The sequence below is a fragment of the Pyxicephalus adspersus genome, chromosome 1 (assembly GCF_032062135.1).
Source record: "Pyxicephalus adspersus chromosome 1, UCB_Pads_2.0, whole genome shotgun sequence".
Classification (NCBI taxonomy): domain Eukaryota; kingdom Metazoa; phylum Chordata; class Amphibia; order Anura; family Pyxicephalidae; genus Pyxicephalus; species Pyxicephalus adspersus.
The window spans coordinates 86,304,770-86,316,728 of NC_092858.1; the positions used below are offsets into that span (position 1 = coordinate 86,304,770).

Consider the following 11,959-nt stretch of genomic DNA (forward strand, 5'->3'; position numbering starts at 1 on the left):
TATCTCTCTTTTGTACAGGGTGTTTTCAATGGCCTGCTTAGAGGTATCGGGAAGCCAGAGATTGGAGCACTGGCATTTATCATAGGTTATTTCCTTATAGTATTCCCAATTGGTGTACCCCTCATGTTTTCATTGAAACTTGGAATAAAAGGTAGTTATAGAGCAATATTTATTTATTCTACTACTATTTTTTTCTGTAAATTGCAGCAATGGCTAGATGATTTGGAGTTACAAGAATGTTTTTGTGATTCTTTTCCTTTATGTATTATTTACTTTAACAGGTTTTTGGACTGGGATGATTATTGGGTTTACTTGTATCAATCTTTTCTTCTCTATATATTTCTGGAGAGTAAACTGGAACCTTGTCACAGAAAAGGTATTTACACGTTTTTTTTTTTTTTTTTTTGACAAGTCACAGTCCAATCTTTTTAGCTAACCCTGAGATATACTATTGGTGCTCCTCCCAGGGGAAGAAACAGATGAGAATGTATTTAAAGTCAGTAGATTGCAGACCAAACTTCCAGTGACAAAATTCTTTCTTTGCTAAAGCTACTCCATCATATTGGCAGTCAGAGACGGCTGTGACAAGTAAAAATTTATAATGCATAAGTGCTAGCGTACTTTGAAATACATTCCTTTTTTTCATATTTCACACATTCGTTTTGTCCCCCCCCCCTCCAAATACTACATGGGCATTTATGCGTTTATGAACATTGATTATCTGAACCACAATAGATATTTACTGATCAGCCATACCAATACAACAAGGACAGGTGAAGTGAATATCGTGTGTGTATATATGTATATATATATATGGGTGTGTCCTCAACATCTAGTAACCAGTAAATTACAATTTATGTTTGTTCTTGGGTGTGGACATGCTTTGGGACAAATCAAAAAATGTTATAATTTCAGCATTTTCAAAGCACCTATTGACAAGAAATGCTACCATCCTTCATGACACCAGTAGCGGGATGCCATAGGTACATAATCCTTGCTAACACATTTCATCTATATTGTTGCTTTCTTCCTAAAATGTGGCAAATAATGCCAATTTGTATATAATAATTTCATAATTTTTTTTGCTTTTTAGGCTCTGGAACTTGTAGGCCTGAGAAAGGACCTTGCCTCCTTTGAGAACAAAGTTGATCCTGGGACATTTGATCATAGTATTGATACCCCAGGTATGTGACTGGGACAAATAAAAATATATAGAACGAGGCACTTAGATCAGAGCTCTAGTTAGATCTTTAGGACAATCATCAGCACAGAGGTCTTGGTGATCGCGGACCTAGTTATGCTCACTGGTTCAGCTATCAGAAACACAAACCTTGTCAAAGCAGAACTAAATTATTTAAAAAAAAATATGCGACCAGACCAGTGCTTTCTTGCAGAAGAGACAGGTGAAGCCCTTTCCTCATGGTACCTTCCTGATTTATTAATTACTCACCTATCCATGTTCCATCATCTATCATTCTACCATTTTTTCTTTACCACTTCTTGTTTTCTTTATTTGACCATCTTCATTGGCCAGGCCGGATTTTTATTCAGTCTGCCAGGATGCACTGGGTATCCCGGCATCCTACAGTGATCGTGCAGGTAAGTATGGTTTATTGCAGAAAGTACATCGCCTGTCCCTTTCTGCACCAAAGACCTGCCTGATCACAAATTTTCGAAGCCAAACTAATAATTTTACAGTACAAACTTTATAAAATATGTGAGTGTAATCAGGTTACCATACCAAAAATCCTACCTGTGTGTGTGTGTGTAAGTATTTTGTTCCTACATACAGTTGGAGGCAGGCATATCCTGTTCCATATATATAATGGTCTTGCTTAGTAGTGCAGCAAAAAGGTACTGAGCAATATCTTTTAATTTTACTGGTCACACTTTACTGGGAGTTCACATGTGTGTTGTTTTGAATAGAACCCTAATGCACATATACAATAAAAAGGAACTCCACAACACAAATGTGAATTTTGGGGGGATTGTGTATGATTTGAGGACATTAATAGCCTATTTAAATAGTGAATAGTGCAATCATTTAAATCTATAAAAACACACTTGTTTTAGCATGCAAATGTGTCAGTGGGCTTAAAAGTTTTATCAAATGGACCATTTGAATTACTTGCTATAATTGTTGTGGAAATTTATGCATAAAAATTAATTTAAGAAGAATATTGTTTTCTTCTTGCTTAATTACTTGTACTTCCGATCTGTGATTTTACACGGTGTTTTTTAATAAAGTGGCAAATAGAGCCATCTAGTAATATAAACAATGTCAAACAATAGAATTTGATAACCACACTTTAATGCAAAAATAATAATTCCACTTGCAACATTTATCTTTATGAACTAGATTTTGATTGAGACAGGTTGATGTTGACAGCAGGGATAGTAGACTACAACTAAACTAATGTTCACAACTGTTTTATTTTAAATAACTCCGCTACATGATCATTATATCTTAGCCATTCAAGTGTGAAGGATTTAAAAACTAATCTTTTTTTTTTTTGACATCCCTGAAACCAACAGTGAAAATACAAAAAATAGCATAAATCAAAACATACAGATGACCAGCGATCAACAATATATCATAGGTAGATGGGACATCTGCATAAAACGGCCTCCCGGAGGTCAACATTTTGTAGCTAAGGGGCGGGCGGAAGGGAACGAGTCTCTCAAAACAATAAAGAATACACATTGTACAATGCATAGCCTTTATACGTTACAGCAATTCATATTCCCAGACATTATGGAAAAATTTAAAAAAGAAATCTGCATAGTTATCGTTGACAGGTAAGATATTCTGCTGACCAGATAAATTGTTCCCAATAAAACCATATACATGTGTTTTTGGCTTTGGACTGTTTGTCAGTTGTCAATAGATCTTCCATAGCTCTAATATCATTACTTTATTTATCCATTGTTTAACTAATCTTTTCTTGAATATAAGCAAATCTTTGTTATCAGCCTGGACATGTTTGGTAGATTAGGGGTAAAGGTCTAAAATAGTATGATGTTAAAGCAGTGTGTCAACCTTTTTAGCATGGGGTAACCCTTGAAATAATTTTCAGGTCTTCAGGAAACACCTACTATATTAACTATATTCACACCTCACAGTATATTAGTGTAGATGTTAGTGAGAAAATGCCTGCTACATTGCTGGCCAGTAGGAAGAATGTCTCCCTTACAGATAACTAAAAAGATCATTGAGGGGGGGGGGGTCACTTAAACTGACCTATCCTTTGGAGGAACCCTGGCTGCGAAAAACGGTGTTAAAGTACTGGCACTTGTTTTCAGCCCAGTGTTTGCAGTTCAGTATGTGATAGAAAATGTATTTTTGCTTAAATTTCAGGCCACTTTCTGCATACAAATGTCAGCTAAGGGAGTGGATATGTAAAAAAATAAATGTTCTTGATTGTCTAGCACCATGCTGAATAATTCATTTTTAATGATGGTAGACTGTCTCTATTTTTTCTGACAGATGACAGGGAACTGACCAACTATGCATCCTTAGATTCCAGCAGCAGTGAATTTGAGCTCCAACAAAAGAATAATCCAGATGTGTCAAAAGAAGATAGGCGAGCTTTGAAGTGGCTCATCATCAGACGGAGTTTAGAGGCACTTGCAGTTATTTCAACTTTGTTTATTGGACTCATTATAAAATTTACTGTTAAACCGCACTAACTGCAACTCTGGCACCAAAAATAGTTTTATGTTGGTTATGTATGCAATATATGTATAGTGGGGACCTTTTCACACTTCTGCTCTTTATTCCTGTGCATAAATAAAAAAAAAAACATTTAAAATATTTTTGTCAGTCAGTTATTTTTCATTAGATGACGCTCATGCATGGAATATGAAGTGCAACACATTACAAAAGCAGGTTCTTAAAGAGCACCTCTGCACATTTAACTGCTGGCAGCAGTGAGTGGTACTAGTAGTGCTCACTGGCACCCCTATCCATTACCTATGAAGTTGCAGCAGGGAGATGCTACCATGTAACATATCCTGAGAGGCAGGGGTTCCCTTTGTATGAGCTAGTGGTAAACTCAGTGCCAGTGTAAGCATAGTTCTAAAGACCAATGGTCAGTTACCCCTAGTCTTGTTTAGGGCCACATCACCCCAGTCTTTGAAGAGTATGTTTTAGTCGTGGACCAATCATCTAAACAGGGACTTGAAATTGTTCACCAATGTCTTTGCCAATTATCTGTTTTACATAAACTTAGCATAAAGTCCACTGGATCATACTGTATATCTAAAGAGGTGAGGGTGATCACTACCAGGGCTGTCAATGTGATTTTCTTGACTTGATCAAGATCAATTCCATTAATGATGCTTTCTTCTGATGCTGAGAAGCCGTTTAATGAAGTTGATGGGAGGTTTATGGAACCGAAATTGGACTGATAGGGTGTAACAAGATGATCTAGATCCATCTTATCAGATCCATTTACTCCCATCCCCTCCGCCTTAGTCAAAGGTAATAATTGTCAGATCTCCCCATTTTCACTAGCAAATACTGAGGCTGCCTCCATCCACTATTCACTTTATTCTCACCCTGGACCATTTGTTTTGCTCCTTGTGGACTAACACAGATAATATGGGCTTACAAATCAGTGATGTCCACCAGCGGTTGTAGATTATTTACTATTTTATGGTCACTAATACTTTTACTTCTTTACCCAATAATCTTTGAAAAAAAATTTTCTGAGGGTCTAGCTACTGGTCTTGTACCTCCTGCAGATTGTTCCTGTATAAGCCCTTACATCATATTTCGTGGTCTCATTTTCAATTTTATATTGTGTAACAAAAGGCAGTGTCTGTTTTGTATGAAAAGATTCTCTTTCATTCTAAACCAGCCAGAGGACTGGGGATTAAAGGTGTGTTGCTTGATTATGTAACCTCCTATTTGGCTAGTAGACTGGTGTCACCATTGGCAATACATACAGTGCGTGTTAGTCAAGCAATTGTTTACTGAGATTCTGGTATACCTTTTTCTATGGTTAAAGGATCTCCTATCTGAAGGAACTAAATTACACCCTATAATTAAGCCTATTAGATGTATGTGCATTAAGTACTTGTCTGGGCACAACTTCTCATCCACGCCAACCCTATTAGTTGCAGAAGGAACCCTTCTTCCCCACCTAGAGGACCCAGGCTTTACTACATGCATGGCTCTATAGTTTCTACATACTAACCACTGGATTTCGATGGCTTCTTCTCCAAGGGTAAATTTTTCTCCACCCTCAGTGACCGTGTTTTTGATACTTTGCTTTACTCCTCCCCCCTAATACTGTCATCACAGATTATATTCTCCGTTTCTTGTGGAAAATCAGAGTTGAGGACTGTATTTACCCAATAAAACAGGAGCAGATTTCTCCTTTTGACTCATGAGTCCTCCTCCATTAGTAGTAGATTTAAAGAGCTGGGCTATAAATTTGTGATTGTTGTACTGAACAACAGAACATATGTATTGCTTTTTTGGAGGAAACTGGACCCTCAGTTCACCTGATAGGTTCAATGAGACTGAGTTTGGAAGCTCCAACTTCCAGTAACAAAGGTATTTAGGTGAAATTCTACTGGAAGGAGTTTTTGGAGTTACTCATGTAGCCCTTTTCCTTCTTGTTGCTTTGCCCCCTCTCATTGTCATTTATTTTTCCTAATACTGAATTCCTGTTTTGCAAACCTATTTCTGCAATGAACCTAGGCACACACTTATTTTACATTATTTTTTTGATGTTTGCCTCACAAGCCATTATAAACATTAAAGAATGTTTAACAATTTGGCAGCCAAAGCCAACTTCAGAGCAAAAAACTAAGTGTGATTTTTTTTTTAACAGCCAGCCCCCAGCATTTTAAGTTGTGATGTCAAACATGATAAATGAGCACACCAAAGCACAGTTGTGAAAATCTTTACTTGTTACATATTATAACATTTATTAAAATGATCTTTTTAATATTACATTGTAGTGAAATGTATTATTTATGCAGATATTAAAAAACATTTACATTAAATTTCACACAGTTCATTGACAGGTAGTATTGTTATTTTTAGGGCTGGGGAGTCAGTACATTTTTTCCAACTCCAGGTACACAAAATATATGGTCTGTCTCCAACTCCACAGCCCTGGGTATTTTGTCAGAAAGAGTGCAAAAATTATTATTAAAATTTAAGTGCAAGTACTGTTTCTAATGGTTATATGAATAAAATTCCTCACTCACTTCCCCTTTATACCCTAACACTCAAGCCTCTGACTTTCCAAAACTAGAAAAACAGTTTTAAGTGTAATGTTACATAAGACTCTGAGCAATGCTGTACAATAATAAAATGGAGTTAAACATATCACATGAGTAACAAAAAATTGGGTCAGTCCTGTCAGATTAGTTCAGGTTTGGGTCAATGCCCACCTACGTAATTCTCCTGTGATATCTCATAAAAGAGTTCCCCTCTGTAGTTTATTACTAATGCCTGTTCATTTAACTCATCACTGTGTAATCAGAAACAAAATATAAGCAATGACTGGACTGAGCTTGGAGTACATTTTAAACATGTAACAAATAGACAAAAGATGTGGAAATATTTTGAATCAGTTATGGCTATTGTAATAAACAAACTGCAAAGTAGGCACCAGATTAGTTTATCTTCCTCTTGGAATACGTAGTTTTAGTGGTTTTATGAAAACAGTTGAGCTATCGGGTGTGACAATAAGAATAGTTCTTATTATCTGCATCTCCCTGACTGAATGATATGTCCACCATGAAGATCAGGCCCAGACAGGATCCTTGTTGCATCAATCTTCTTTACTAATACTAGTAAAAGGCAAGGTCAGTCATCAGGTTTACAAAATGGAAACTTCACTAGCTTGGTTTGAGAAGCAGGATCTCAACACTTGATTCACCAGACTTGGGCACAGATCAAGAAAAGGGTTTTATTTTCCCCATTACACTTTTTAATAAAAGTGAGCTTACAAAGGTTGAAGATGCTCTATGGAGCAATTCTAAAGATGCTGGGGTGTCACAAAGGTATCTTCAGAGTCCAATAAACAAATTCACCCCCTAACTAAAACTGGCTGTGTATGTACAAGACTCAATCATGTGCCATCTGTGGGCAGACATAACAGCAACAAGAAAGAGCAATGCATGGCAATAGTGCTGGTGGAATTTAGTTGGCAAATGTTGCTTTTTAAGTTGGTACATTGGATGTTACTTTAATTTTACAAATGTTTGCCAGCATTTACCTGAAATATCACTGAGTTCTCTGAGGTTATAAAGAAGGTCAGGACGGAAATGTAAGACCAGAGTATTGAAGGTAGGGAGTCTGTGATGAGGGAAACTATATTTATGTAAAAAAGCCATTAAAGTACTTCTGTAAAATGCATAGATTACTGGAAATAGGCAGGAAGAGATGCCCTGGAAAATTCAAATTCAGCGTCCTCTTTTTAGAGTACCTGCAAAACAAAGCACCTCTTATAAATAAAGTAAATGGTCTTCAGCCTTCAGCTTATCGAAGAAACAGCAAAAGCCAGATCTGCATATGTAAAGCACACCAAATATTATATCTTTTGGATTATTGGATTCTAAACTGTCCATGACAACTAACCAAATACTGCCAGCGTCTCAGAAAATTTAACATAGCATAGTATGAAGCCACCGCACACAAAGTGGAAAGCAGTATAAAAAAGTAAGAGTGCAAAATTATGTAAAGATGGAAAATGCAGAAGCTTCTGTGCCAATACCATTAATACTGTGGGTGTGTTGAATAACGTGTCTCACTTCTGGCCTTTTTGTGTTTCCTCATGCTACTTCCTCACGTTTACTCACTGTATGATACAGTAGTGATGTAGGGGGTCACGAGAGAAAAAAAAATGTCAGCCAGGAGGGAGCATATGACAAACCGTGGTAATGTTGTGCAGTTACCTCTGATGTAATGCATGTTCTCTTTTTAGTGAAAGACCAACAATATCTGCTTATGCGGGAAGAATTAGAAACCACTAATGCTAAGGTTACAGAAGGCAATTACAATTTGTAATCCAGAAAAAGAACATTGGGCATGCTCCCACTTCTTGGGGACTGCATACCTTGCTGTATCAGTGAATGCTGCTCCCTGTCATCTGATACCAATTCTTGTTTAAAACAGCTTCTGAAATGCCAGCATAAGCTGTATTCCTTTGCTTGCCAGCTCCCAGCGGTATTTCTGAGAAAACCCAAAATGGCAATAAAAATGTAAATAATATATACGTATATAAAAAAGTGATAATAAAAGACACAATCATCCCTGATAATACCCAAAGCTAGACATATGCGGGCTGTAGGCATATTACAGTCGTCAGTCTAGTGTGGAAATTGTTTTGGACTAAAAATGACTGTTGGTATTGTGATTGTGCTGCAGCAATATTTCCAATACAGAATCATTCATCACCCAGGCCCTTATAAAAGTTTGCCACACTCACTGCCATTTACCATGTTGTAAAGTGTAAAGGAAACAATGTACATCTCTAAATATAAGGAAAGATTTAGTTTGATCATATAAAGATAAGAAGGTTGCTGAGATATATGTTATTTATTTTCCTGAGCCATGCCCTGAACATAATTTGTTGTCAGTGCCTCATCCACTGTAAAATAGGGAGAGATAATGATATACTGGATAGATTATGGGAACTGTATTGCCTCCTTCTATTTAGCAACACATGTTCAGGCAGACCTAGGACTCCTATGTTTATTTAATTCACTTGTCTACAACTAGATAAAACACACACACACACGGAGACTTGCACAAAAGAATTAGGACAGACATAGAGCAGGAGTCTTATCAATTGCTAAAAAAATCAAGTTTATTAAAAAAATTATGCTATGTATATTTGACAAAAAAGTTTTATTTTACAGTTATTTCTACTATTCATTGTGTCATTAGACACATGGTACGTCTGTGGTATAGCACTATCATGGTATCAACAAAAGCTGGAATAAAATCAAAAAACATCACAGGGAAACAGTAAGATATAGTTAGTAGATAGCAGTAAATTGTTATAAAGGACAAGAAAGTAGTAAAAATATACAAAAATGGTTAACATGTGACTTCACCTGGGAACAGAAAATCAAATTCTGCCAAGGTCTAGGTAACAAATGTGAATTAGAAATGCAAAAAAATAAAATAAAAATGTGGCTATTCTATGCATATAAGCCTAACCTAAAACTGATCCACTCAAACACTATAGCTGTAAAGATTGATTGGAGCTTTTTTAAGTCAGTGCAATTTGCATACAAAAGTCACACTTTCCATTCGCTTTAGTCTCTTGTCACACTGGCACTGGTGGCAAGTGTGTTGTCTTTACCCCTAACAAATGTCATTTTTAGGGGCCTGTAGGCATCTCATTAATACTTGGTCTGGTGAAGAAACCTTAGTGAACAAAGAAATGACCAGCCACGTACTATTGAAAAGGTAACAGAATTTTTAAAATAATTGTGGTATTTACTACTGGGATCACTTACAATTACATGGCCTTTAGGTCCCTAGCAATGGTAAGCAAACATTTTCCAGGTGCCACAGGAGGACACTTTTTTTAAAACAGGATTTTAAAATGGGATAAATGGGACTCCATTAACACATGCCCCCTGGTGGGGGTAGCTATATTTGTTTTTTCGGGCTTTTTCCCTTTATTCTCGATAATCTAGTAATCCTGCCAGTAACAACACACTCTCCCCCCCTGTAATGTATCTATGGGGAAGAATCGTCATCACCTTTGGACAGGAGTTTAAGACAACTACCCTGTCTCCTCAACAGGATTTCTTTTTTTTTTTTTTTTTTTGCACTAAAAAAATTTTTAATGCCAGACACGTAAGAATGACATAACCAACAGTTACATTATGGTTACCTAACCTTTAAAACACAGCACTGGCAGACTTCAGGCCATGTGGTTAGGCACTTACATTATTTATATCTATACATTAAACTGTATGGAGAGTCAGATTAGTCCAAAATCTTACCTTTAAAATGACCGCCACTACCACAGCCACAAATGGGAGAAGCACCAGAGCAAGTTTTTTCTTGCTAAACTTGATTCCTAGTAGAAATTTGGCCCAGTCCAATTTCTTCTGGGAATAGGGCGGATACCTGATCTTGTTTGCCCCTTCCATACCAAGGGACTTGATGAGGCATGACCGCTTATGGGAAAAGGTATCAAATGTGTGCTTGCCATGATAGGCGCCCATTCCACTGTGTCCTAAAACATGAAGGGAACATATGAAAGTTGAGTGAATACTATTTTTTGCACTGTGTACTGATTTGAGAACAAATTCTTATTACCTGCTATAGCGACTATGTTTCAATGTCTCTCCAAGCAAAAAAAACTATATATTAAAATATTTATAATTTTTTATAATACGCTCCAAAGATTTAAACTGAAATTTTTTGTTTTTTTATAAACTTTGGTAGGAATAATTACCTCCATAATCTGCTCAATTTCATAAGTGGTCATTTCTGGTGCCTGTGGACAATGAACTGCTTACCATACTGAAAGTGGTATTCCCTCAGGCACTGTCAGAACTCTGAAGAAACATACTGCAAAGTAATCTAATTGCACTAATTGCATCTAAGTGCACAGTCTGTGCTGACTAAGGCTACTTACACACTTCTTTCACAATCCTTTCCATCAACAACTGCACGATGCACGAACGAGTGCTGTACATACAGTGGCCTTCTGCTCTATGGAGAGGGGAGGGGGAAAATGACAGAGCGGCACCCTGCTGCGCTCTCTCCCCCTTCACGTGCATTACAATATCCGTGGATGGTCCATCATCCATGGATCCGCCAGGACCGTCGTTCGGATGATGGACAACGAGCACTCTATACACGCTAGATTTCTACTCTATCAGCCCTGACTCGATTAGCGGACGAGAACCATTGCACGTGTGTACCTAGCCTAAGATTAAGGAAACTACCCAAGTAGATGAAGTATCCCCACCCCACCACAAAAATGCATTACTCCCATGGATCTTGCTCTAAGGCAACATGTGGGAAAGTATTGTGTTTTGAAAGGTGGGGGAGTTTGGAGAACAACTGCACTACTCTTGATAAATTAGTTGATCATCAGGTTTATGCCCTGGGATGCACTACAGCACACTGTACAGCTGTATGTCTTGAGACTGTGTGTGAACCCTGTAAAATGGTCCATGGCTGGGATTTTTTGTAAAAAGTAACACGTACACAAAAGGGAGAAGGTGTCACCAGTGCTTTGGATGGTATTGCTTAGCAAACAGAAAAAACATTCCAGTTTCTGTTACATTTCAGACATCGGCCTTTCTGTAGTTATACACTAGGCAAAGTTTTAAATAGTTCATGTGTTCTAAATAAATAATAAATCAAATTAATATATTTTAAAAACAAGGTCCTTTCTTTATTGATTTTTTTTGCATGGTAAAGCCAAATAATTATATTGAGTGTAGGTGGGGTATTGACACCCACAAAATGAGTGGTAAAAAAAATAATGATTACCTGATCAATTCTCAGGAAAATATCAATTGTTTGCCAGACTGAGCATACATCTTTAGTGTATACTTAGCTTAAGGTAAGCTCTTTTGCAAGCCGCTGTGCAAGCAGCCTACATAGTTGCTATGATGCTATAATCCATTATAGTACCAACATTATTAAAGCAAGTACTTACCAACACCTCCAAAAGGTAACTCAACAACTGTAAAATGCATAATGACATCATTGCCAGTTACTCCACCACTTGATGTCTGGGAAATTATCTTTTTAATAATCTGAAATAATAAGACAAAATACTGTGTAAGCACATTTAACATAAAAAGATATTATGTGGATAGAGTAAGAAAAGGTTACAGTCCATGTCTCACAGATGGCACAAGAAATAAATGAAAATCCCAATCAAAGGAGGCTAAATTCCCACGATTTGGGCATGTGTTCTGTATCTGTAATACATGTCACAGCTCCTCTAGG

General features: G+C 37.0%; 2 protein-coding genes across 5 annotated transcripts in view; one reads left to right on the forward strand and one right to left on the reverse strand.

Annotated features, from left to right (window-relative positions):
• The window catches only part of LOC140334751 (multidrug and toxin extrusion protein 1-like), a 19,577-nt gene extending 15,781 nt beyond the window's left edge, over positions 1-3,796 (forward strand). For 2 of the 3 annotated variants that reach the window (XM_072417002.1, XM_072416994.1), the window contains exons 15-18: positions 19-151; positions 282-376; positions 1,094-1,184; positions 3,488-3,796. In XM_072417002.1, coding sequence (XP_072273103.1) covers positions 19-151; positions 282-376; positions 1,094-1,184; positions 3,488-3,690 — 522 coding nt within the window. In that variant the 3' untranslated portion in view covers positions 3,691-3,796. Of the gene's footprint in view, positions 1-18; positions 152-281; positions 377-915; positions 984-1,093; positions 1,185-3,487 lie in introns of all 3 variants that reach the window. The other variant, XR_011921615.1, reaches the window with a different exon arrangement.
• A 2,103-nt stretch (positions 3,797-5,899) lies between these two features.
• Positions 5,900-11,959, reverse strand: part of ALDH3A2 (aldehyde dehydrogenase 3 family member A2) — a 20,781-nt gene continuing 14,721 nt past the window's right edge. Inside the window, exons 9-12 of one of the 2 annotated variants that reach the window (XM_072417034.1) lie at positions 11,664-11,763; positions 9,988-10,223; positions 8,082-8,197; positions 5,900-7,451 (exon numbers count right to left, since the gene is read on the reverse strand). In XM_072417034.1, coding sequence (XP_072273135.1) covers positions 8,132-8,197; positions 9,988-10,223; positions 11,664-11,763 — 402 coding nt within the window. In that variant the 3' untranslated portion in view covers positions 5,900-7,451; positions 8,082-8,131. The remainder of the gene's footprint in view (positions 7,452-8,081; positions 8,198-9,987; positions 10,224-11,663; positions 11,764-11,959) is intronic. The other variant, XM_072417041.1, reaches the window with a different exon arrangement.